Genomic DNA, 25,665 nt, shown 5'->3' with positions numbered 1-25,665 from the left:
AAAATGAAATGCCGGCCTCCTATTTTTATGCTGCTGGTCAGAGAAAGGGGTGGAAGCTTCTTTGCATTGTTACAATTTTTATGACATTAAAAATATGAATTCGAATGTCATAAGATAAAAATACCCAGTGATTTGCTCTCTAACTTAAAACTTTCTATAAGAAATCACACAGTATGCTGCTAGAGCAGATTTGTTTAAGAATGACTCATTTCCTTTCTTTATATCTCAGAAATTATTTGTAGTAAAAGGATTTAGGTTTAATGCAAAGAGCAACTGTCATCTCAATAACAATTAGGTTTAAAATTTTCTTTGAAAGAATATTAGAGCTGAAACAAGCCTTACACAGGAATTGCATTTTGTACAAGAAGGTAAAAGATCCCAGGAGGTAAAAAGCAAATAAATACTAACCTGCCCTAGAATGACACAGAAATTAATTTCAGAGACAGGACTAGAATTCAGGTCTATTGCTCCTCCCCTTTTCAATCTGTTTCTGCCAAAAAAAGCTCTTTTGTTACATAATGCCAGTGTAGATGCAAACTATTACTTTGGGCAGTTACTAACAGGCCACCTCTATTACCCTGGGTTATCTCTAGAAAATCTCACTTTGGCTCCTTTGCTGGGACTGCATTTCTATTTGAAAGTTTACTCTGTTTTATGTTCCCATTACCACCTTTGGTCACAACTTTATTTAATGACCTTCTTTCTGAAGTTTTCATCAAACTAAGGGGAGATACTGAATGTGGGCTGAGAGTTTTTACTGAGAACTTTCACTGAGAACAGGCTGGAGATTAGAAATCACCTGAACAACTGACCCATTGCAATTAGCTTTACTACGTACACGGGGAAACACAGAATAAAGGGAGTGTACCTTCAGGAAAGACGACTGTCACTTCAAAATACGAATCAGCCTAACATTATTCTCATGGTTCAAATACATACTACATCAAGAAGTGTCGATGTGTGAGAACTGGTGAGCCAGCATTGTATCCTCTTTTCATTTGGAGGAAGAGAAGATTGGGATAGGGTAAGGGGTAATTGTTGAGGACAGGATAAAAGGCTGCTGATGACTGCATTATACTCTGGAATATGATGACTAGGAAATCACAGGTCCAAATGGGGTGGCTCACTCAAGAGAAACATGTATTCTGTTTGTTGGCATATTCCATCACCTACATATTATTTTAAAGAATGTAATAAAACATACATATCATGCATGCTGGGATGTTTGTGGACCAAACGCATTAATGCCTGCAACTCACCTGAAATTGCATTAAAAATTAAAATGGACAGATTGACAGATAAATGATAAAGCAAATAAAGTAAAATGTTAACTGTAAAATGTAGGTAATGGGCATAAGATTGTTTACTGTATAATTCCCTCAACTTCTCTGTTTGAAAACTTTCATAATTAAATGCTGGAAAAATACACTAAATATTTTTATCATGGTTGTTTTGGGCTACAATATATGACACAGCACCTCTCCTGATATATTGTTGTAAATTTTATTCTAAAAACTCATTTGTCTATGCCAAACAAAAAATAATATACCAATTCTTCATTCAGTAGCTTGCAGCTGGATATTTCCCTTCCTCTGCAGCCTCTCCCCCCACCTTCCTATCACTTTTACTTTAAGGAATTGACTTCTAAGATGAATTTCAAAATTACATCAAGGATAAAAGATTTATATAATTTGAACCATTATCTAATCTCAATGGGGAATCTTTACATGGCAATCCATTAATTGCTGCAAAAAATCTAAGAGCTCTTTCTGTCCTCCACGATTCCATTTATTTATTGAGAAGGGATTTTTTTAAAGTCTATACTTTGATCACTAGGGAATTGGAACATCTAGGAATAATGTGAATAGGGAAAATGTGAAGTTTACACTACAGACAGAATCAGAAGAGTTAGAGGGCAAGCTTCATTTTGTTGAAATAAATAGGATCTTTGAATTGTTCAGACGTTTCCATCCTGAACACATATTTTTTTTTAATGGTTGACTGGTCACTGGGCACTGCAGGCCAAAGGCTCAGATGTTCGGGTTGAGCTTATCCACTGCTGTATTTCCACCCAGTTATGCATACAGATATTTTATAAAACTAATAAATATGTATGATGCAGTATAAAGACCCTCTAAAAGCATCTGAATTTAACTAAATCATGTCACTGACAGCAAGAGGCAAGCAGAGCAATTTCACCTAGCAGGGAAAGTACTTCTTTTACATATCACTGCAGTGCAGAGTATCAACCATAGGCTTTTTCTGACCTCACATGCATCCATAAGAAAGGAAAAGCTTCACTCAAATGGTTAGAAATGCTTTTAGACAGGCTTCTAAACTGAAACATAAATTTTCTGAAGTGTTTCTCAAAAATTCTCCCCCAAGGCTTTGCCAGGAGGCTGTCACTAGAGGTCAGACAAATAACCCAGCCCCAGGTTAAGTCTCCTTAGCCCCAGGACTTAATCCAATCTTTTCTTTTATCACACCTTTCCAAACATCTACTACTGCTCTCTGTCTGACGTCAAAGGCACCTGAAAAATACCTATGAACTACTGGATTCTTTCATTCTTCACGTTCACCCTTGAATATGGGAGAAAGTTCTGGACGGGAAACTTCAGTGTGAGTAGAAAGCTAAATTATTGTTACCCAGTCACACCTTTAAAACAATAGGATCTACTAAGATAAGTACTACTAATTAAGCAGTTTTTCAAAGCACTTAAGCATTTGGTGATGCAAAAGAATGAAAGAGAGAGAGAGCTCTGAAAAAAAAAATTTTTTTTGAACGTGCAATGAGACGTAAAACATTTTTAGAACGTCTTGGCTGTATAGCTAGCTGTACTCCTGGAGGCAGGCAGTTCTACCATAATCTGTGCCTGGAAAACTGTGTTTAATGGGTGCAAAACTACTTACTGAACCAATACATGCAATGTCAAAAAATCTAGGCTAAAAGTTTGAATTGCCCAAATCAAAATGAAATGGCATTATGTAGTTCAGCCAACATACAGCAACTGATTAGGAAATTTCCTATTCAGCATTTGAACTAATTTCACAGAGTTTGGCAGGAAAACCTCAGGATGACCCACTTTCAAAAGCAGCATTTTTCAAATTCTAAGGTCACTGTATTAGCCACAATAAAAATAAGTACCATTTCTAAAGATGCAAGATATGTATCAACTACTTAGCTATCCAGCCACCCATCCATCCAGAAAATATTTACTAGGTAGAGATGCCTGTGTCAGGCATTGCCTTAGGCCTTACAGATCTGGTAGCAAGAAGTTAACAGAATTTCCATCTCAGAATCTCTGTTTTCTCTGAAGTAGCCAAGGAGGCTGCTGAGAGTGAATGCAGGATTTGTTATCAGAGAGGGGAAAGGTCTGAGTCACCTTAGAAAAGAGAAGAGAAGGCTGACAACGAACAAAAGCAGGTCAGATACTCTGCCAAGTAATAGATATATGCATTGCTCCTTATTTATAATCCTCATAATCAGGCTGCTAGGTAAGTGATATTATTCTCATTTCACAGATGGCAAAAGTAAGGATTAGAAGAGATAAAAAGAGAATTGGACCCTATAGCTAGTAAGTGGTGAAGCCAAGATCCAAATGCAGATGAATCTGACTTCAAAGCCCTTTTCTCCTACAGCTGCAGTTGATTCTACACTTCTATGTTAACAACTTTTCTTCTTTGTGTGCACGTTTTCATTTCTCCTCCATTGTAAGGGAAGAAAAATTTCAAAAAAAAGTTGTCAGTTGCAGAAATTTTTCTGTTGAGCCATGATGGAACCAAACCATTTATATGATGTTGCCAATAAGTAAATGAATCAAAAATTTTGAACATACTAAATGGTATAATGTTCCTTTGCTGCAGATTCCTTCCAACACCAACAAGAAGAGGGAAGAAGGCATAACAGAATCCAAACCATAACAGGAAATTTTAACTTTTCTTCAAATTATTTTTAAAGAACTCAAATCACTATTTGGAAACATTAGACAATTACAGTAAATTTAAAAGTACTCAAAGTGAAAAGGGAAGGTTTGGTTAATGTCTCTTCTGCCATGGATCCCCCCACTGCACCCCACTCCTTTTTTTCCTTTTAGTTTATATCATTTCTAAAATTTTCCTGAAATATTTGCTGTTGGTGTTGTCCCTGCTGCCTTTGGCAACTTCACTTATTCTTTCATTCAACAGTTATTTAGTAAGTGCCTACTATGTGTCAGGTGCCATGTGAGACTTAAAGGGGTGGGATGGCAGCACAGGGGAAAGACAGTGACTTGGTTCCCTCTTGGTGTGTGCATTCTGATGGAAGACTTAGTTTTCCGGATCCCAGTCTGGTACAAAGGCAAATACTTCAGACATGAGATGAGGGTTCATAGTCTTATAACAGATTTTATTTGTGTGGCTGATACATGGTGGAGTGATAAAAAGAAGAAAAAGAAAAGAAAGAAAGAAAATGAGCCTATCAGGAAACACTGTTTATCATATTTGTATGTCTGAGGCTTTCCTTCACTCAGGATCCAGTTATGAAAATGTTTTCTTCTGATAGTGTTTTGTTTTGACTAGTGATAGAAGAAGAATGCAGAGATTCATTTCCAGAAGGGGCCAGGCTTAGGCAAGAGGGCTTTGGCGGTACTGGATAATTAGAGGCAGAAAAACATAATCCATCTGTTTCCCATCTCAGTAGCCATCAAAACAAAATAACTGCCAAAAACAGATTTTTCTATAGTAGCAATTCGATGGTGGGTTGGTGTTCTTTTTTTTAAGTTTTTGGCTTGACTGTTTCTGGTGGATGGATTAAAATAAATCAAATAAAATATTAATGCATTTTGTTACTTTTTTGGTGAGTTAAAGACTTCATATTTGGTGAATTAAAGGCTTCATATTAAGACTTCTTTACTGGTAATGCCAATGCATACTTTTAAACTGATAAGAACAGATACTACACTTGATCTTAGCCAAAAGGCCAAGAAGCGCTAAATGCATACAGAAGTGTCTAATTTCCTGAATTGTTAAAGAATGTATTAATTTCATAGAATTCCTAAAATTTCAAAATGTAAATATTTGTAGTCAAAATCAAAGAGAGATATCGTATTACATATAGACCTGATGATTTGATTTAAAAATTGACCACTTATAGTAAGTAGTTTAATCAATAAGGAAATGTGACACTATTCAAAGAGAAAAGTATTAAATATTTTGACTAACTTTTTACTAACCTTAGTTCTGGTCCCCATCTGGCTCTGCAAAATCACTGACATAGGAAAAGCTATAGATGACTAGAACAGACTTTACTACTAAAGTTATAAGCTATCTTCTTTGTAAACATATGAGCTACTCCAAATATTAAACTGATAGTAACTAAAGAAATCAATAATAAAATGATCATGATTAATATTCTTCTAGTTAGAAACATGATTTTTTCTTCTGTCAATTAATTGTGATAAAAATTGACGAGGTTCTACAGCAACCTGTTTCTTATTAAACATGAGTCTATTTAATTTTTATCCTTCCAACATATTTTATTTTATTTTTTTAAATGTATCTATAAACATTTAATCTTTTTTTAATCTTCATTTTATTGAGATATATTCACATACCACGCAGTCATACAAAACAAATCGTACATTCGATTGTTCACAGTACCATTACATAGTTGTACATTCATCACCTAAATCAATCCCTGACACCTTCATTAGCACACACACAAAAATAATAAGAATAATAATTAAAGTGAAAAAGAGCAATTGAAGTAAAAAAGAACACTGGGTACCTTTGTCTGTTTGTTTGTTTGTTTCCTTCCCCTATTTTCTACTCATCCATCCATAAACTAGACAAAGGGGAGTGTGGTCCTTATGGCTTTCCCAATCCCATTGTCACCCCTCATAAGCTACATTTTTATACAATTGTCTTCGAGATTCATGGGTTCTGGGTTGTAGTTTGATAGTTTCAGGTATCCACCACCAGCTACCTCAATTCTTTAGAACCTAAAAAGGGTTGTCTAAAGTGTGCGTAAGAGTGCCCACCAGAGTGACCTCTCGGCTCCTTTTGGAATCTCTCTGCCACTGAAGCTTATTTCATTTCCTTTCACATCCCCCTTTTGTTCAAGAAGATGTTCTCCATCCCACGATGCCAGGTCTACATTCCTCCCCGGGAGTCATACTTCCAACATATTTTAATGTTGAAACTTTATTATTTTGTGACTGTCCAGTGATGGCATGTCCAGTGAAGAAAAGGACATATACAGTGGTGAAACTTTCTTATTTCATATTTTATACTAACATTGTTTGAATGTGCATTTTAAAGAACATCATTAAAATTGTTTTCATTTTTAAAAATTATCTATTGTTTAAATACTAATTTTTATGATGCTCAAAAATAAAAGTTTGTAATTACCTGAGTTTGTAAACACATCTGAAGTTAACATTGGACACATGCTACTTATTTTGCTAATAAGTTATTAACATAACAATTTTCCTTCTTCATTACAAATACAATAATTTGTTATACCATCAAGTTTATTAGAACATCCAGGTATTATCTTGAACCACTATCTCACTGCTGTTGTTCTTAAGAGCAAGTGTGCACAGAACCAAAATCAATAGATTCTGCGCAAACTGAAAGAGGTTTTAAAAATGAGTAGAAAAATACATACAATTATGGGCAATAAACTTTGACAGGGTCCAGCACTTTCCAGGTAGAATTAAACATGCATTTTAGTCAGTGAAGGTATTCTTTTTATACCTTGTTTATGTCTACTATAATATCATAAGCATTCCATTAGCGTTAGCCCAGTGATTAATGCACATATCATAGAGTCAGGTTCTAATCAGTGATAATAACTGCCTGCAGCTATTTCCCCAACTGTTCATCTCCCAACTCTTTTACCCCCACTAAAAAAGAAATGACTGCTAAAATCTAAGGATTCATGTAGTTACAGGAAACCAGATGCATTATTTATAAGGATGCAGAGGCTAGAAAGTTCAGCAATGCCGCTTATCCCTGCTGTAGTAGGCTTTAAGCTATTGGCAGTAGAAACCTTTCCAGTGCATTAGAAGATGAGACAGAAGGGATCACTGCCAAATAAAATAGCTAAGTAATAACAAATGTTAAAAAAGAAGAGCCTTGGGGTTGCAGGGAGTCCTGAGATGACTGCTGAAGCACAAGGAAGGAGATCACTGAGCTTTCCCAGTCAATGTGGAAAAAAATCACAAGCCCAATTAATTCTTTGTGTCCTATCTTTCTTGAGTGCTTGCTTTTTTAATTACAGTTATGTATTCTTTTTCTGGTATTATCAGAGTATCTGTATATAAATAAAATTACAACTGGTATGAGAGGTATGGTGCACAGTATCAAATTTCAATTTCTGGGTATAATTAATTGTGTATTTGTATGTTCCATCCTGTTTAGAAATCCATATCACCATTTTAGGGATTGAGGGAAAATTGATTCCCCCCACCCCTTGATTTCAAAGAGAAAGAAACTCAGGCACAAAAAGCCACAATTTTTTATTCTTCATGTATTCAAAACTGATATATTGCTACAGATACCTGTCATGGCTTCAAGTAGATTTTGAGATAGTGCCATTCAAGTTTCCTTTTTTTTTTTTTTTTTAATTATCATCAGTCACTCAGAAACTACAACACAGCACAACAAAAGGCTGCATGTTGTAAATGTTACAACAGCAGGAGATGAGAATGCCATTGTTCCAGGGAGAAAAACAAAATGACACTAAAAATTGACAAAATAAGCCCATCTGAACACAAAAAAAGAAAACTTATCGTCAAATTTGTTAAAACCAAATCACCTTCCATATCAGTTTGAAATTTAAACAAAAAGCTCTGGGTATTTTTCTGCAACTCAAAATGGTTCTGAAAGTTACCCAGTAAGAAGTAGCTGATGCCATGTATTGCATAATATGTTTATTCTTTCCTTTGGATAACCTGAGAATTTCAGATAGTTAATGTGCACACAACTTTAATCGACCACAACCCTCTCATCACTCTCCCTCATCCTGGATTTGTGTGTGTGTCCGGGGTGGGGTGGGCTGGGGACAGGTAGATCCTCACGGTATTACTACTAGAATAGCCAAGCACCAAACAAATATAATTTGGTACCTAAAGCTTTCTACTTGTAAAGTCTTTTATCATAGTAAATGTGCATATGTATTTCTGTCCCTTGCTCATGAGCCTTGATGCATAGAGCCTATGGGGTCCAAGTAATCCCACCATTTTTCAAAGTAGCTGCAGTGACACATGCCCTTTACACTAATAGGATAGAGGTCACAAGATGAGCTCTCTGAGGGGTTTTTTCTTTCTCTTTCCCTCTTCTGTCAGTGGGTGAAGAGAACATGAATATGGAGTCAGACAAGCTGGGGCTGAATCCTGCTTCTGCCACCACTTCTCAAATAACTTTGAAAATACTGAATTGCCTGAGTCTCTGTCAGTTTCTTCATGTATAAAATGGGACGAATAATATCTATTCTCAGATGCAAGAACCTGACACATAGTAGGTGCTCATTAAAATATATTATTTTTGTTTTATATTGTTGACTGTTATATTTAGTGATAATAAAAGGAAAGAGCAACCTTATTAACAGTATAGAGACAATTCCCTTTCTCCCAAATAAGTGACTCTTCAGCACCACAGGGAGGAACAGCGACCAGTTAAAAAGTATATTCTGGGATAATTTGTAACAACTCTATCAAAGGGGAAACTGAATCTCATAAATCATCAGGAAAACAAGTATTTGTCATGAAATGTAAAGACCTTCCAAGTATAAAAATTCATAAACAAATTTAAAATACATGCATATTCAGTATGAAATATTTCTCAAAACGTTATAAGGTTTCTCTCAAAAATATAACTTAAGACAATGTTATCTTCTAAAATGTTGATTTTAAAATATTTAAATATCTACTTTCATGATTTAAGGTCAAGGTGATTTTCCTTTAAGTACATATGTGTACAACTTTAAAAAAATGATGATAATCTAACAACAAAAATCCTTACTGTTATAAATGTATATACTGTTATAAATATATATATTGTTAAATATATATACTGTTACTTTAAAGTTTATATCCATTTAATAAATACTTCCTTGGAACTGGCACAGTGATGTGGTATGGGAACAGAAACACAAATAAACTAAAATTCCTTCCTTCAAATATCTTACATTATGGTCTGGGCACTGATATGCACACCAGCACCTATAATATAAACTGACAAGTTTATGGTTTGAAGTAAGGGCTATGGAATGACTAAAAGAGTTCTGCATGTTTAGAAGATAGTCTAAACATGTTGGTGCAACAAAAAAGGAATAAAGAGTTTGGTTTTGCTCCTTGAGTGGACAAAGAATATTTTTTACAATTTCAGAGCATCATTTTAGGAAAATACATCCAGTTCTGTACTTCCCTTGAGACAGAGAGAGAGAGAGACAGAGAGAGAGAGAGAGAGAGAGAGAGAGAGAGAGAGAGAGAGAGAGAGACTGACTCATGACATTTTGAAAATTATTGTGTCTGTACCCAACCCTATTTTTCATAAAGACCCTCTCCTCCAACAGAAACTTGTATTAGACTCATCCTTTCATCCTTCATGGTGCTTATGGTCCTTTTTACCCACAAGATAACAGCCAATGTTCTAGAAACCTTAAAATACAAATAAAATGTTTTACTATAATACTTGTTGCTGTAAATACACATGCAGTGGATGTTATGCTCCATTTAATTTGTTTTTTTCACTAAGCTGAACAATTTTAAATCTTGGCCCCCTTTTACCTGCACCATAAAAACCTCCTTAAAGGTTCCAATAAACCTCTTCTGTGACCTTGAGTCCCCTATTTTCCTCCTAAGACTTATCTTGCTTTCACACACCATTTGCATATACAAATGCATTCTTCTGCCCCCATAATCTATTCATCCTAAAACGTACCAGAGACTATTTGTGCAGCTTATTTTTCACCGATAAATTAAAGAAAATCTTAACACTGAAGCATTTCTACTTCGGAGCATTAGGGAGGTGAAAGTAAGGTGCTGCTCTGAGGCCAGCAAGGGAAAAACAATCCATCTGGATCAGCTAAGGGTAAATGCACAAAATTTGTACAAAAATGTCTACAGCCACTTACATAATTATCTCTCATTTATATGTAGAAATTATCCCTCTTCCTAGTCCCTTCATATCACCTTTTATCATAAAGCTGTCCTCATCTGAGGTGGGTGGGACATGTTAGATTTTATGGTGATTTGGGATTTTTTTTTTTAGTAAAAAAAAAAGTGAAGCAACTTCCTTCTTATAGCTTTGTAGACTGAGAACTGTAAATAGTCATGACCTATTCTCAAAATTATATTATTTGATAATGACATGGATCTTATAGGTTGATTAAATAGCTAGATCTCTGGGTTGAAATGAAGGATAACATTTGGATAGCATATTATAAAATAACAGTTTAAATATTTTTCTCTTGCAGAATATTTTTCTTAATAATTCTAATTCCAACACAGGGAATTTGTAATCAAAAACTTGATTAAACACAGAAGCTTGCTATCAGTTAGCCACTGCTCTCAATAAATGAATTATAAGAAAATAGAGGGGGAAATAATTATGAAGGCAAAATTTTACTTTTAGATAATTAATCATTTTAAATTTATTGTAACTTACTATTTTAATTTACTATGTCGGATCACTCAATTATTATATAACCAGGCATGCATTTTCAAGTTTACCACTTCTACCACCCTTGGGTCAATACAATGACCTTAAAATATATATAAATAAATAAAAAGTCACAGCTAATGAAAATAAAATTATTCAAGAAACTGCAGCTTCTCCATAAACATTTCCAGGTGGCTATGTTAAACTATCTCCTTGGATATGCAACACAGTCTTTGTAAGCCTATCTGTTTCAAGGGTAGGTTTCTGAAAATCAATAGTAATTCTATTTATCATACTCTGATTATGCTTCTCTAAAAGTTTCCAGTTAAATTTATAAATCCTTTCAAAAATTCCCCAAACTACTCTCAAAACCCTACCTACTGTGAAACGGTTTCTGACAGTTCTTAATCTTTGTTAGTTTTCACTTCTAAAGATAAATTATGACTTTCATCATCTTTTAAAATGGGATAAATTTTAGGATTTTGATTTCTTAGTAAAATTCCTGAATTTTAAATATGAAGTAGAAATAACTGGATATTTTAAAATAAATCAAAATTATAAAAAGCATTACCCAAATAATATTTCACTTTAAATCACATGCCATAAGATGAATAAATATATTCTATCTTAAGCAATATTACCCAAAAAATCCTTGATTTAAAGTCTGACACCCCTTCAAATTGCACTTGGTATTATGATGATGTAATTATGCATAATTAACCACGCTTCACCTTGCTACTTTGTTGCAAACTCCTTCAGCCCAAGAACTATTCCATTTATTCATCTCCCCCACTGCCCCAGCACAATGCTGGATATACAATGGGAACTGGGTTGTCAGCTCTTTGTTTAATTAAACGGGGAGGGGGGAGGGGTGTTGTGTGTGTATGTATGTTAGTTCTCAGTGATCCATGAATCAAACAGCAGAAACAAGGTCATATTTTATCCTAAATTCACCACCCACTTGTTATTTGATCTTAGTTGTCACTTAAGTCTATCTCTGTTCTACTTTCCTTACTACTAAAATGAAGACATTGATAGTCCAAAATTCCCTTAATAAAACTAAAAAACTGACTAAAATTATGATCATTACAAATAAACGTTCTCTCAGAATTTAACAAACTCCGTCTGTCTGTGGCTTTCTTCCTCTCCTCTCCTTTTTATTCTCCACCCATTTTGTCCCTCCCACTCTTCCTTTTACCTTGTGACATTTCTTAAACAGTGTGGTACTCACTGAAGAATAGACTTTGGAATATCTTAGCAAAGAACAAAACTGAAAAGTTCACACTTGAGGAAAACTTCACCTAAACACTAAATCTCCTAAATGACAGATGGTTAAGGATGCATGAAGATGAGCACAGCTTTAGGCTATAGTCCACACTGGCCGGTGGAATTGGTTTTTATGATTTTGCTGAAATCTGGTAGCCTGAAAAACAAAATGAAAAGTGCCATTCCAGCAGTTCATTGATGATTTTACTTGAACTATGCACACATAGCACCTTCATTAAAGAAATGGATTAAGTATCCAAGCATCTTGTATGCTGGATTCATTACAGTCAGAGTGGGGCAGAGAAAAGTGGAAGGCCCACCGATGATCTACTGCAGTCATTATTCCCTCTACCTTTAAATGGTGATGACCACAAAGCAGATAAAACACCAATCAATGTTATCTCAAACCTTAACAAGACTGGCTGAATTTTCTATACAATAGTAAATGGAATGTACTGAACATGCTTCTTTTACTTTTCCTGATTAAAACAAAACAAACTAATCATGATGCAGTTGCCCTGGTGAGAGAAACAATTAATTTTTCAAAATCTACTTAATCATGGAGTTTTTAAAAAGAATTTCAATCAGCTACTCGATGTTAAACTCTAAAATCAGAACATTTTACAGATTTCAAAATGCTTTCCATGCATTCTAATCTGAAAACTGCAACTCATTTTTCTGTCTTTGAAAAAATTTAAATCTACAGTTGGATACACTTTCTTCATAAAAACCGAATTTCCTGGATTAAAAAAAGGAGGGCATTCCTAAGAATGGTTTAGTGGGATTGAAACAAAGAAAAATAAAGAGTCTTCTAAAAAATGATATTTCAATTGTGTTCAGTTTTCTAACAAATCATTTTCTATAAAATAGTGGTCTTGATTTACTTTTACCTGCCCAATTAATCAACATTTCCAGAAACAACTTATTTTTTTTTTCCTTTAAAATTCTATGTCACCAATATCTATTCCATGATTACTCTAAAGTTGGTTGCTCAAGAGTATTACAGAGAATTTTGTTGTTTTTGCCTATTCAGCATACTTTTTTCTAGAACGGACACTCCTCTGGTTACTGAACCTATACTGTGTGGTTCCCAAAGGTCTAACCACATCTGCCCGACTCACTCTAATACACACATCCAGCCCCACCTAGTTGGAGTTATTAATCTCCTTGGATAAAGCAATTATTTTGGGGGTAGGCACATCACACAAGCAGGGCCTATCAGATTCTTCCCTAAAATTTGCAGGTGGTTAAGAGATAGACACCTTCTGGATTATGAGCCATTGGAGCAGAGAAAACCCACTGAGAACGAAGTTAACATTTGTAGAGAGGCAAAGCATAAAGCTGGAGAAACCACCCTATCATATCATCTGTTTCTCTAGATCAAATCAGGACGGTTTGATCTAGTCAATGCACTCAATTTATGCGTAAGGTCTTTGGAGTTGAACTTCTGTCACTTGTAACAGACACTCCCGACTAAAGCACCATTCATATTTCATATTCATACTGCTGCTTTCTGTCACGTTGTTCCCCAACTCTTTCTCTAGCTCATTCTTTGGGGAGCTTGTTTCTTGTAGCACCCAGGACATTTTAACTTACAGACCTCTTTTCCTTTCTCTGTTCCTCAGTTCCTTGAAAACTTGAAAAAAAAAAATGAAGAATGAAGAAAACTAGCAATTTCTCCGTAAGAAAAGTTATAATCTCACTAGCTTTGTTCTTCTCAGTACTTCCTTGGGATACCTCTTTGTCTCCATTCTCTCACCTTTCACCTCCACCTTTCCCAACTTTCTCATTAAAAAAAAAATATATATCTTTTGTATATAACAGCTTTCACCGCTATATTCCTAGTGATTAAAATTATTTGCTACAATCACCATGTCATGCCATGCCCCAACCAAAGTACTCTCGAAAACCCTAAAGAACAAACAGCTCTATCTAAGACCCTATAGAAGTTTTATTATTACATTTATTTTTCAGATACTTAAAATTTCTAAATTGTTCCTATGCCAGATAAGCCCTGATATTAGAGGTACCGTCTCTTCCAGAACATCAACCAGTTGCATTCCTCTACCCCATAATGTCAAACCCCTTTTCGACATGAAAAAGTTAGGATGGTCATTGCCCAAATATCCCTGAAGACTGAGAGAACGATCAAATCAGAGGGAGGAGTTGTAACAGAGAAGTTAGGATTTAACAAACGATTATGACTACTGAATCATTACATAGATAATTCTTTTTAGTTTCTAGTGTATTAGAACAGCCAGAAGGAAACACCTGAAACTGTGGAACTGTAACCCATACTATACGTTGAAATTTACTTTATAACTACTTGTTAAACTGTACTTTGAAATTTATCACTTTTCTATATATATATATATATCTCACAATAAAAATGTTTAAAAAGTATTTGCCACAATTTTAATACCTCTTTTTAAAATCATTTTTATTGTAGAATATAACATATATAATATAACTGATAACTTTCCAAGTGCAATTTAACAAGTAGTTAGAGGGCAAATTTCAAAGAATATTGTGGGTTACAGTTCCACAGTTTCAGTTATTTCCTTATTGTGAAATATATATACAAAAGGATAATATCTTTAAAAGTATGATTTAACAAGAAGTTATATAGGCAATTTCCAAAGTTATGATGAGTTATAGTACCATAGTTTCAGTTATTTCCTTATCATGAAATGTAATATGTATACAAAAAGGTGATAGCTACTTGTTACAACCATAAGTTTCACCCAAGCAAGCTTCAAGATCGAGGGTGTGAATTATAGAGTAGGGGGTTCCTAAGTTCACATAGCATTACAATTTAACAAGTAGCTATAGAACAAATTTCAAATGATGCTATGGGTTACAGTTCCACCATTCCAATTCTTTCCTTCTAGCTATTCTAATACCCTAGCAACTAAGAAAAAGAAAATTATATAAAGATTCAGTATTTGTAATCCTTTGTTAAATTCCATCTTGTCTGTTGCTAAACTTTCCTCTAGTTTAATCACTTTCCCAATCTTCAGGGATGTCTAGGCAGTGACCACCCAACTTGTTTGTGTTGAAAAGAGGTGTTGACTTTATGAGAAAAGGGGACACATCTGGCTGATGTTCTTGAAAAGGTTATTGCCTCTGGGTTTTGGAACTTAGCTGGCATAGGAGTTCTCTGAAAGATTTAAGTTTCTGAAGAATAAATTTAGTAAGTGAAACTTTTATAGAGTCTCAGATAGGGATCCAGGTATTCTTTAAGGTTTTCGGGACTACTGTTGACTTGGGCCTATCATATTGTGGTCGTCTGGCATAACTAGGTGAAGCTTGCATGGGAGTAACCTCCAGGACAGCCTCTTGACTCTATTGGAATTCTCTTAGCCACTGAAACCTTATTTTGTTGCCTTTTTTTTTCTCCCTTTGGTCAAAAAGGCATTCTCAATCCCTCCATGTCAGGGTCAGGCTCATTCCTAGAATTCATGTCTCACGTGGCTGGGAAGACTCATTCACCTGGGGGGTCCTGTCCCATGTCAAGGGGAGGGTGATGAATTTATTTGCAGAGTTAGGCTTAGAGAGAGAAAGTCCACATTTGAGCAACAAAAGAGGCTCTGTGGAGGTGACTCCTAGGCATAATTATAGGTAGACTTAGCCTCCCCTATACAACTATCAGTTTCACCCAAGCAAGCTTCAAGATCGAGGGCTTGAATTATAAAGCAGGGGGTTCCTAAGTTCACATGGCATGTTATGTCCACAATAATGCATCCATATCTCACACTATCATCACTTAGCTGTACAATCCTCATCACTCTCCATTTTAAACAATTCTCATGACCCAAAACACCTTGTAGCTCTTGTCAGCCCTTAATAAAACAGGCAAAATAAAAACATCCTTCCCTCCCCTGAAATCCAAAAATACAGAATACATTTTTTAAAAACCCCAAGTTACAGAGAAAACTCTAGAAAAAAAATCCTCTGAAGCCCCAAAAGAATAAAATATGGAGAAATAATTGTTCTACATTTGATAATCTGCTATTAGTGAATTCAGCTACCATACAAATAATTTCCAGGATTCACATTATAAAATAAATTAAATAGTAGTTAGCATGGAATAAGGCAATGTATCTATCCCAAATACCAAACTACCGCTGAGGAAAATCTGTGTGTTTGATGAAGTTCAGTTTCCTATTGGTTCAGTGGCTCTAAGATTACTCCCATCCTGTAAATAACATGTGAACTAAACCACATCATTTCAAAACAAAGTAAAGTTTAAAGAACAAATGATTCTAGACCAACAGCTTCTGCTTCCTTTTATAATACCAGTCCTCTGAATTGTATTGCTACTAACTCTGGGGCTCTCCTATCCATTTGATTACTTTGTAGATTGAGGAGACTTTATTATTTCAGTCAAAGTTGGATTTGGGCTAATTCTGGAAGAAATGTGATTATAGTCCTGGAGTTATTACAACTTCATTTTAAAAATAAGGTATTTCCCTAAAGCTAGCTGTATGGCTCCCATAAGACTTTTTAATAAAAGACCATGAAATCTGAAATTTAAATCAGAAAACTCCAATTTAAATATCTGCTCTACTTGGACAAGGCACAAATTTCTGAGTCTCAAATTCCTCATCTGATAAATGAGACAAAATCTAGGTCGGAGTGTTGGTGTGTGAATAAACGACTTTATATATGAAAATATGCCTTATAAAAAGATGTGCAATACATTTATCTGTTACCTTTTGCATGTGTATATTACACACATGCACACACTCTTATGGTTCAAAAGAATAATTAATAAGGTTAATTTCAACTGAGTACAAAAGGTTAACTATGATTTAGTTGCAAGCCTGACCAAACATTTTAGAACTATCTTGTCCATAGCGGAATACAATGAGAGACTAAAGGACGTTATACAGGCAAAAAACAGAACTGAGGAATTATACAGTTACAGGTAGTCCTGTGGGGGGAAAATAAGGCATATTAACTTCCTAACAAAATGAATGAATTAAAGGTGAAGGCAATAACTTGCCGGCTTATATGAATGGCTGTAATATACAAGCGCCAACATTTGCTCCAAGTCACTGCTTTATCCCAAAAATCTGTGACTAACTCTCTTGGTAATGAGAAAGATGTGATAATTTTCCTTTTAAACTGTACTTTTATTACTATAGGATGCATGGCAATTTGTCATTCTCTACAGTAGACAGAATCACCACACTCTTGAAAATGCCATGTTTACAGAAACCTAGAAACACAATTTGCATTCGATTAGAAGTAGCCCCTCCAAAGGTGACAGGGTTCATGTTTTACTATCAGTAAAATCCTGAAATTGAAATGCCATTTTTCCAGCTGAGAATCGTTTAGCAGGGTCCTGGCCATTTGCTCTACCATTAAAGCAGGTAAGTCAATTATGGCTGAGGGTGGAATGGAAGACCACAGCTCTCAGTTTCACCAATGGACCAACCAGACCTGATCTCTCGGGCGGAAACTAATCAATACCTATCACTCTGTGATTCCCAAGTGAAAATGCTGTAACTCATTATAACAGAGATGTCTCCACAGGCAAGAGCCATTTTCCCCCTACAGCTAGCTCAGGTAGGTGTCAAATCAAAGACAGAATTGTTCACTTCATTCAAAGAGGACTTCCTGGGTAGTTCCTTTAAAATATAGCCTTAGCTGAGAATAGATAATACTTCCAAAGGACATGTAATTTCTCAGCATGGAGCTTTTAAGGCTGAAAATAGTACACTCCTTCCCTTCCTCCTCCATCACCAAGGACAGTTTCCAAAGTTGCTCAGATAATATACAAGGACTCCCCTGATTTTCATCTGCTCTTCAGCGCCATGTCACCTTTTCATGTAGTAGCGTTTTTCCCTATACAGAGAGACCAACTTACAATAGAGCTGTGCTAAATGATTGCAGCCAGTGTCTCACATTTAGTCCTCCGAATATATGGTTAAGATAAGCAAGACTATCCTGACAGAGAATCTGAGTCTCAGGGAAGTCAAATAACTTGCCTAAGATTGCACACTAATTAGAAAGCACAGGTATTTAAATGCATAACTCTCTTCAAAGTCTGTGTGCTTCCCATTTCACTGCACCACCTGTCACACTTGAAGGTGTAACATAATGATCATTCAGACATAAAGATCAACTGGCCCAGGAAATGCATGTCCCTTAATCGGACACACATCCCCCCAATCCACTTTGTATGGAAGATGATTTTTTTTTGGCCCATTCATGGAATCTGATTCCTTTAAATATTGTAGGCTTTTTCTTTGAAGGCAACAAAATGTCATGCATCCTAGCATGTGTATTGTCTGGGTTTGAACCCTGCTTGTGCAACTTGGACAAGATATATCAGTTTCTTATCTGACTTGAGAACCACAAATCAGAATCCGTGTAAATCACCTGCATGGTATCTGCCACACAGTAAACCTTCAATAAATGTTTGCTGCCATTACTAGTATTTGAAATATAAAATGTGGTACTTAGACTATTTTCTAGAAATGTATCTTCTTTTTCTTTCCTATCACTGTTCATTAGACTTTTCACTTTTTGTTTCCTCATTTATGTATTAAATTGGAATGGATGGTGCTTAATTCAGTAAAGTGGATGGTATTTTTAACAGCATTCAACTGAATTGTCTGCAAAAATGGAGGAACTGGCAGCTGGCACTAGAGAGAAGTCATTAAAATTTGTCCTAAACAATCAATTTACTTTTTTGCTGATTCTACGTAAAGGAAGAACAAAATAGTCTTACTGTTTTATAAAGGTCAAGTTCTGTTAAAACCCATCACTTAGGTGTAATAGAACACTCATTAAGAAAATTACTTACATCTTTTGAGTTTCAGGTACCCCATTTGCAAAAAAAAAAAAAAAAAAACAAAAAAAAAACAGGAAAATAATGTTGATCTTTATCAGATTATTGTAAGATTTTTAAAATTATAATTAAAAACTCTAAAAATGGCAAATGTACAGATTCAATTTCAAAAAAGGACTAGTAAAAATTGTCTTACAAAGGTAAACTGTGATATTTCACCAATATGTAGAAAATGCCAGAAAAAATAAATAGAAAAGAGACAAAATTGATAAGGTGTTTATGAAAAATTAATCCCTAAAATGATTTCTTTATTATTGCAATGATTTTTAAAAGAAGGTTTTGGTTAGTATTTAATTATTTGGGAAAAATACTTAAGATACATTACATAGACAGAAGGATGGTGGGCAAATAGAAAACCAAAGTGAAAAACTGGTAAGAAGAAAATATACTAAAATATTAGCAATATTATTTATGACTGGTAGGTGGGAGATATTTATTTTTTTCTTTTTACTTTTCTATTCCATCCTGAACTATAAAGGAGAAAAAGGAGAATGTGAGGGCCCGAAGTGATCAGGGAAGGCTTTGTGAAAAAGTAACAGGCAGAGATGACAGGCTCAGCATCCTACACAGGGTTCAAGCAAGGGCATAAAACTAACACAGCTGAATCTTCTAACAATTTACCCAGCAGTGAAAGTCTCCCCATTACAGCTGGTAGTAAGGGAGCACAGTCATCCCTTCCACATTCTGGGGGTTAGGGGCACAGTGTCCCCATGATCTGGAAAATCCGAGTACAATTTTTTGGCCCTGTCGTTCATACCAGAGAAGAAGTCTGAATATTTTCTTTTTCTTTTATGGGGTGTTTACCTTATTGTAAAATTTAAACTAAGTATTTGGTCATAGGCTATATGTAGGTCAATGCTAAGTAAAAATACTGCAAGAAAAAGAAATTTTAAAAAGTACGAAATAAGTATGAAAATTAAAAAAGATATTGCATATATGGTATTAAAAGATAAAATTATGTTGCTATTATACAGTACTATACATATATTTTATACATTTCTGAGTTTCAAAACTTTCTGTGTTGTCAGCTGGCCTTTGCATTTCATCTGCAGTTTCCTCAAAACTCCCCCCAAATTTCCATTTAATTTCTTATGCCAACCCATGATATATTGAAACACAAAGGGGAAAGTCATGATGTGGAAGGGATAACCATATTCCCCTCTAAATGTATTTACTTGTACCTACAGAGCTGAAAGTGACAAAGCTGACTCACATTTTGTATACTGACCCAAAAGTCCACCGAACTGTTAATAAATGAAAGGCTTGCTGAATCCATACTACTTCAGAAAGGCTTTTCCACATTTACTTTAGAAAACACCAATCCCAATAGTTCAGAGAAGGTAGCCCACACAGACATATTTGAATTGTTACAGCACAGTTCACTTTTCAAATACAGGTATTTACTTGAATTTCCTTTCTGGTTGAAATAAAGCAAAAAGAAACTTATCTTTCAGGGTTAAGTATTTCTGACCCATGTCAATTTTTCCAATGCCTTCAATATTTCTACATATTTTGTTTTTAAGTCCTGCTTTTGCTATTGCTGATTCTTCAATATCACCTTCGGCCTTTAATAAATGGAGGTATTTTAAATTCACAGTTCTACAATGCAGATTTCTGTACCACCCTGCCTTTAAACGAAATGTGTGTCTCACGCTGATTTCATCGCTTTACCGAAACAGGACCTACAATCTTGCCACTATATGTTCAAACATATCTTCATGAGACAAACAAAATACATTTATTGATCAATTCAACCATATTTACTGAAAGCCTTCCAGGAACACGAAGTGATGTATGAAAATGACACATTGAAATATTTTAACATAAAAGTACACAAAGCCTTCTTTCTCAATCTTAAAACATTACCAAATATCAGGAACTAATTCTGCTGAGAGTTAGGGAACAGAGTCAGATTTCAAAATTATTTCCCTCTCAATAGTATTGCAGTGAATAGAACTGTAAACTGAGAAATTCATTTCAGTTCCCTAAAGCTCTGGAAAACCAAAAGAATTATTTCTTCCATTCAAACATGTCTTATGTATGGCTAAGGATAGTACCCAGTGCCTCATAAATGAGAGCATAAGGAGATCCAATTACAAAAGTCCCAGTAACTTTATTCAATGAATCATGCAAGGGAGAAGTTATTCTCAGACAAAATGTCAAAAAGAAAAACCTGGTATTTGCTTTCATGTAACAATCACTTAAAAAATAAAACAAAGCTCCACTTGATTCCTTAATTCTAGTTATCTAAAACCCATATAATTATACCAATCTTTTTATAAGTACAATTAAATAACAACTACCCCCAATTTCCCCGCAGGGATTACCATTTCAGATCATGTAATGAGGGCCCTTAAGAATACAGAGGAAGCCAATTTGTTCTTTCCTAGCATTTAATTTCCTGTTTGATCTTACTAGATTGTTTCCTTAAATCCAGTTAAATGATGCTTTATCTAGCTGAAGTATAGCTAAAATACCAAATTCTTCATGCAATAAAAAGCACCTTTAAACCCTAAGTTCAATTCTGGTACCACCAGCCTAGAAAGAAGGCTTTAGTATCAAACTGGACCTATTTAAACAGACTGATAAGAAATTTGGTTGCCCAAAGTATCCATCTTTTCAGGAGTTTTCTACCATGCTGATAGCAAAAGGAGACTGTTCCTTAAACATACTTTCCAGGTTGGAATAGAATAATTGAGATCATCTATTTATGGAAGAGTTTGTCAAAATGAGAATCAAGCTTTGAATAAAGAGCTAAATAAGGAACAGAAAGGCTGTAGTTAGTAACTAAAGTTTTATTTTCAAAGTCTGACTAATTCCCCTGTTAACTATCAAAATTTAACTGTATATTATTCTTAATTTATAAGTATCAGAACTATTTTTTCTAGTCCTTACTAATTTCCCATATTTCCCAGACACAGTACAAAGCACAAATCAATCTAACAGTTGTAGAAGTCCATAAGCACAAAGCTTATTTCACATTAAACAGATGAAAACTAATCTGAGATCTTGCCTAGGGACTTGCTTTCAAACATTTTCATAATTAGTCACTTGCTATCAAATTTGAATTAAGGACATCTATATATAGCTGCCTTACTCCATCACAGCAGACTTCATATGAGCAGCAAGGAGCTCTGGAACAGAGAGCCCAAACAGCTGAGTATTGGGCCTCAGGCAGTTGCTGAAGGCATCAAGATAAGCTGAAACACACACACACACACACACACACACACACACACTACACTGTATTCTATTGCTCATCCAGAATTGAGCCACAGAGGTAATACAATTATTTTCCAACATTCAAAGAACTAAATTATCCTGAAACTAACACATGTGTGGCATCTTTTAGTATTTATATGTACTTTTGGGGGAATGACCCCAGGTATTGCAGGAGGCTATTTCTATTACAAAGAGCAGGTACCATCCTATTCCCACAGGTGGTAACTATTTCTCTCAAAAGAGCAAAGGAGGGGTGAGGACAAGATCCCAGGAAGCAGATACTGTCTTGGGCTAAAAACTTATAAACAGAGTATTTAAATATACTTACATGAAGATGTATTTGTTCCTTCTGTTGATACTGATAGTCTAATGGGGGGCTCTATAAAACATAAAAGTGGAATGAGGTTTTGTTGAGTCATGCTGCTTTGACTCTTACATTAGAAATTTGCCAGTCTTGGGTATCACCCAGAAAAAAGAGCACTAGGAAACAGTGCAATAGAGAAGCTGAAGCATTTCAAAGTCAAAGAAAGATATATGCAATATTAAAAGACCACAAAGGAATATTTCTGTGGACTAGACCCAAAGACTTTTGAAAGAGATGAAAATGGAGCCAGTTCATTGGCCAAAATATCCCAACACACCAACTGCTATATCCCTTCCTAGAAATATTATCCCGCACAGATCTACACTCCAGGTAGACAGGAAATTCTTTCTCTTAGGTGTGGTCTTGACTTTAAGAAACACGAAACCAAAGAGAACAATTCCCACATTCAGAGAGAATGAAAACTGACATGCATATATTAAAAAAAAGAGAAAGAGAATGAGAGAATATTTGCCGGAAATGTGAATCCACATGAATATCCTGACTAAGCGCAATGCAGAACAAATTCCATGCAAGGTACCCACTAGAACAATTACATTAGCATCAAATGAAACATGCTGAAAAATAAATAATACAATTGTTGGGGACCTAGAGTAGCAAACTTCTCTTAGGTGGCAAGGATAGAGGAAGGAACTCTTGTATTTAGGTACAGATAAAGCATAAAACATAACACATGCAAGAAAAAAACATGGGTTTTTATTAGTTAAAAAAATACTTTAATATCCTAGGAGGACTGAAATTCAGCAGCTAGAAAGTTGTAAAGATTCAAGTCACATATTAAGAAATAGTTATTACAGTCAATCCAAATTCCCACAAGTGCTATTTAAAAGCTAAAAGCTCAGTGGCTTATAGAATCTACTGGAGTTGGGTAATGAAGTCCTAACATTCAAGAAACAGTCTTGAATTAGTAGAGCTGGGTGCTAAGTACTTACTATCTACCCAGACTATACTTGCTGTCAGTAAATATTACAGGCAAGTGGGAAACAAACCAAACCAAACCAATAAAAGAAGCAACAATGTTTAAAAAGTTTGGCTACAATTTTTTTTAAGTTTAGTAACCCACCACTGGTCATTTAGAAGACCAAAAGATCAGAGGTCAGATACTTTGTCCTGGAATAAACTTTGATGGATGAAAGACAGCAGAAGCAGCTAAGAGAAATACCTACAAAGACATAAAAACTAAGTTTGTAAATCATATATCCCCTTCACTTGTCCAATGTCACTAAATTGTGTCTAGATTTAGACTTCTCTCTCTCATGCATGTTTCTCAGGCCTAACTGCAGATACACAGCAAAAACCATACTCCCTTAAGTAAAATCCAGAACGGCAGAACAAGGTTGAGAAAAATATTGGAAGCAAGAAAACAAGGACAGCTGCCATGTGGAGACAGAGGGACCTGATTAGTGGGAGCAGCCAGCATTTATGCCTGTGAGTCTGGTTAGTAAAACTTGACGAGCTGATTTTCCTTACCTGAAGACACATATGCTGTTTCAGTTGAGGCTGGCATGCCAGTGATGATCTCTGAAAAAAAGAAAAGGTAATAGGGCATTATGATGTATGATCAGGAGGCTGGGAGCTGGTGCCACAGCCTGCCTTCAAACTAAGAATGAGTGTCAAGAAAGGAAGTAGTGCAAAAGGGTGATGAAAGCCTAAATTTTAGTCACAAAGAGAGTGAGAAATGCAAAAAAGAAGTCCAAGGAAATAGTTCTTCTTTCTTGGGCAAAAAGCACCAGAGGAGCTCTGCTAGAATATTAGGCAGAATTCACTGCCCTCACTGGGATCAGTGAGGGAGAATACATGGTAAAGAGGCAGTGGGCTCCTCAGAAAGAGAAATAGCAGAACTAAGAAAGCCAAGACATTCAAGTTCAGTGATATAGTCAGAATTTTTTGATTGTAGGCCTTTGGAGAATTACATTTTTGTTCAAAAACAAAAGCAAGCAAGGTTTCTAGTTGGGATTGGGGACGAAATCAAGTTCTGGTATCGGACACGACATAAAACTTCCAGTGGGACTCAAGATGGGTGTTTTACCATTTGATACATATTCCAGCTACTCAAGGCCTAGCATCTAGTAAGTAGCGAATCCCCAACCCAAAGAAGTCAATCAACATGCACACTTTTAGATAAACTGTTGTCATGGGAGTTGTGACAATCTTGCTCAAACTTTGAACTTGCTTTCTTATTACCTCTATGATAGAATAAAGGGCAATTCTATTGTCTAACTAGTTCTGTATTCAGTTCTTCCGATAAGGGCTTTGGTCTGTTAGAAACTAACGTTTTTAGTATAGCGTAGTTTTATGAAGCCTAGCAATATGTAGAAATGCACTGGATATCATTCAGTCTTCACTGTGTGTATAAGCATTGTCATACGACTTAGTAGTGGTTTACACTCCAGGACAAGACAAAACGGTAAGTTGAACCTATTGTCACATTATCTACTGTAAAAAAAAATTACTATGTCTTAATGAAAACCCAAGCAGATCATCTATGTTATCATTTTATGTTTGAATTAATACCCTGTTAGCACATAAGCATAAATGTTCATTATCAATGTAATCATCTTTAAATATAGACATGAACATTTAGGGTTTCCATTATAGGACTAATCTAGCAGGTAAGAGGAATAGATTTAAGGGGCAATATAGCTTCAACCTCCCAGGGTCCTCTTGGAACAAAAGTTTTGTGAAGTTAGAAGGAAAAAAAGATGTCATGTGAGATTTAGCAGTATCTTTAAAAATAAACATCAGATTAAATATAAACATACAGAGACTAGAAACACACTTTAGGTAGGACCAAATGGTTCAAGTTAGCCATGGATCCTCCTCCCTAATCAAGCACTAAGAGAATCAGTCTCTCAAGCATGAGATCCCTATCAAGCTACCAAAGCTGCCCAGTTATTCTTATGCCCACAAAAATGGGACAATCTGAAAGAAAGCTAATTAGTATGTGAGGAGTATGATATCCTTGAGACTTTCTCAAGCAGCAGGCACTAAAGAAGGATATTCTGGGTTGATAATATGGAGATGCTTGTTTCTGAAGCAGCTACAACTAGCTTTCCTTATCTGGGCTGTAGAAAATGAAATTATTCTTTGGGTGGTCAGGGTAATCTGGGAGAAATTTTTTTATCAAGAGTTCACAGGATCTGTCCTCTGAGAACAGCTAGAAGAAGACATCTTTGAATATCTACATCCTTCTTGCTGGGAACGAGTGCTTTCTCTGAAACAACAGGGGTTTTGAAATTAATAAATGGTAAAGAGACAGGATGGATACTATGTGCTAAAAATATTCCTC

The 25,665-nt window shown here is 35.3% G+C and overlaps 1 protein-coding gene and 1 pseudogene across 13 annotated transcripts in view; both read right to left on the bottom strand.

Moving 5' to 3' along the window:
• The window catches only part of NRG1 (neuregulin 1), a 1,140,254-nt gene that overhangs the window by 135,581 nt on the left and 979,008 nt on the right, over positions 1 to 25,665 (bottom strand). For 10 of the 13 annotated variants that reach the window (XR_005216042.1, XR_005216043.1, XM_037831331.1 and 7 more), the window contains exons 4-5: positions 23,847 to 23,897; positions 22,323 to 22,373 (exon numbers count right to left, since the gene is read on the bottom strand). The exons of the other annotated variants lie outside the window; for them this stretch is intronic. Coding sequence is in view for 8 of the 10 variants with exons in the window: in XM_037831331.1 (XP_037687259.1) it covers positions 22,323 to 22,373; positions 23,847 to 23,897 (102 nt within the window). In the remaining 2 variants the exon portion in view is untranslated. The remainder of the gene's footprint in view (positions 1 to 22,322; positions 22,374 to 23,846; positions 23,898 to 25,665) is intronic. 13 annotated transcript variants of the gene reach the window in all.
• On the bottom strand, positions 4,865 to 4,969 carry LOC119530734 (annotated as a pseudogene).

This window comes from Choloepus didactylus, chromosome 3, assembly GCF_015220235.1.
Source record: "Choloepus didactylus isolate mChoDid1 chromosome 3, mChoDid1.pri, whole genome shotgun sequence".
Taxonomy (NCBI): domain Eukaryota; kingdom Metazoa; phylum Chordata; class Mammalia; order Pilosa; family Megalonychidae; genus Choloepus; species Choloepus didactylus.
The sequence above is the reverse complement of the archived record's forward strand: the minus strand, read 5'-3'. Positions and strand labels throughout refer to the sequence as shown.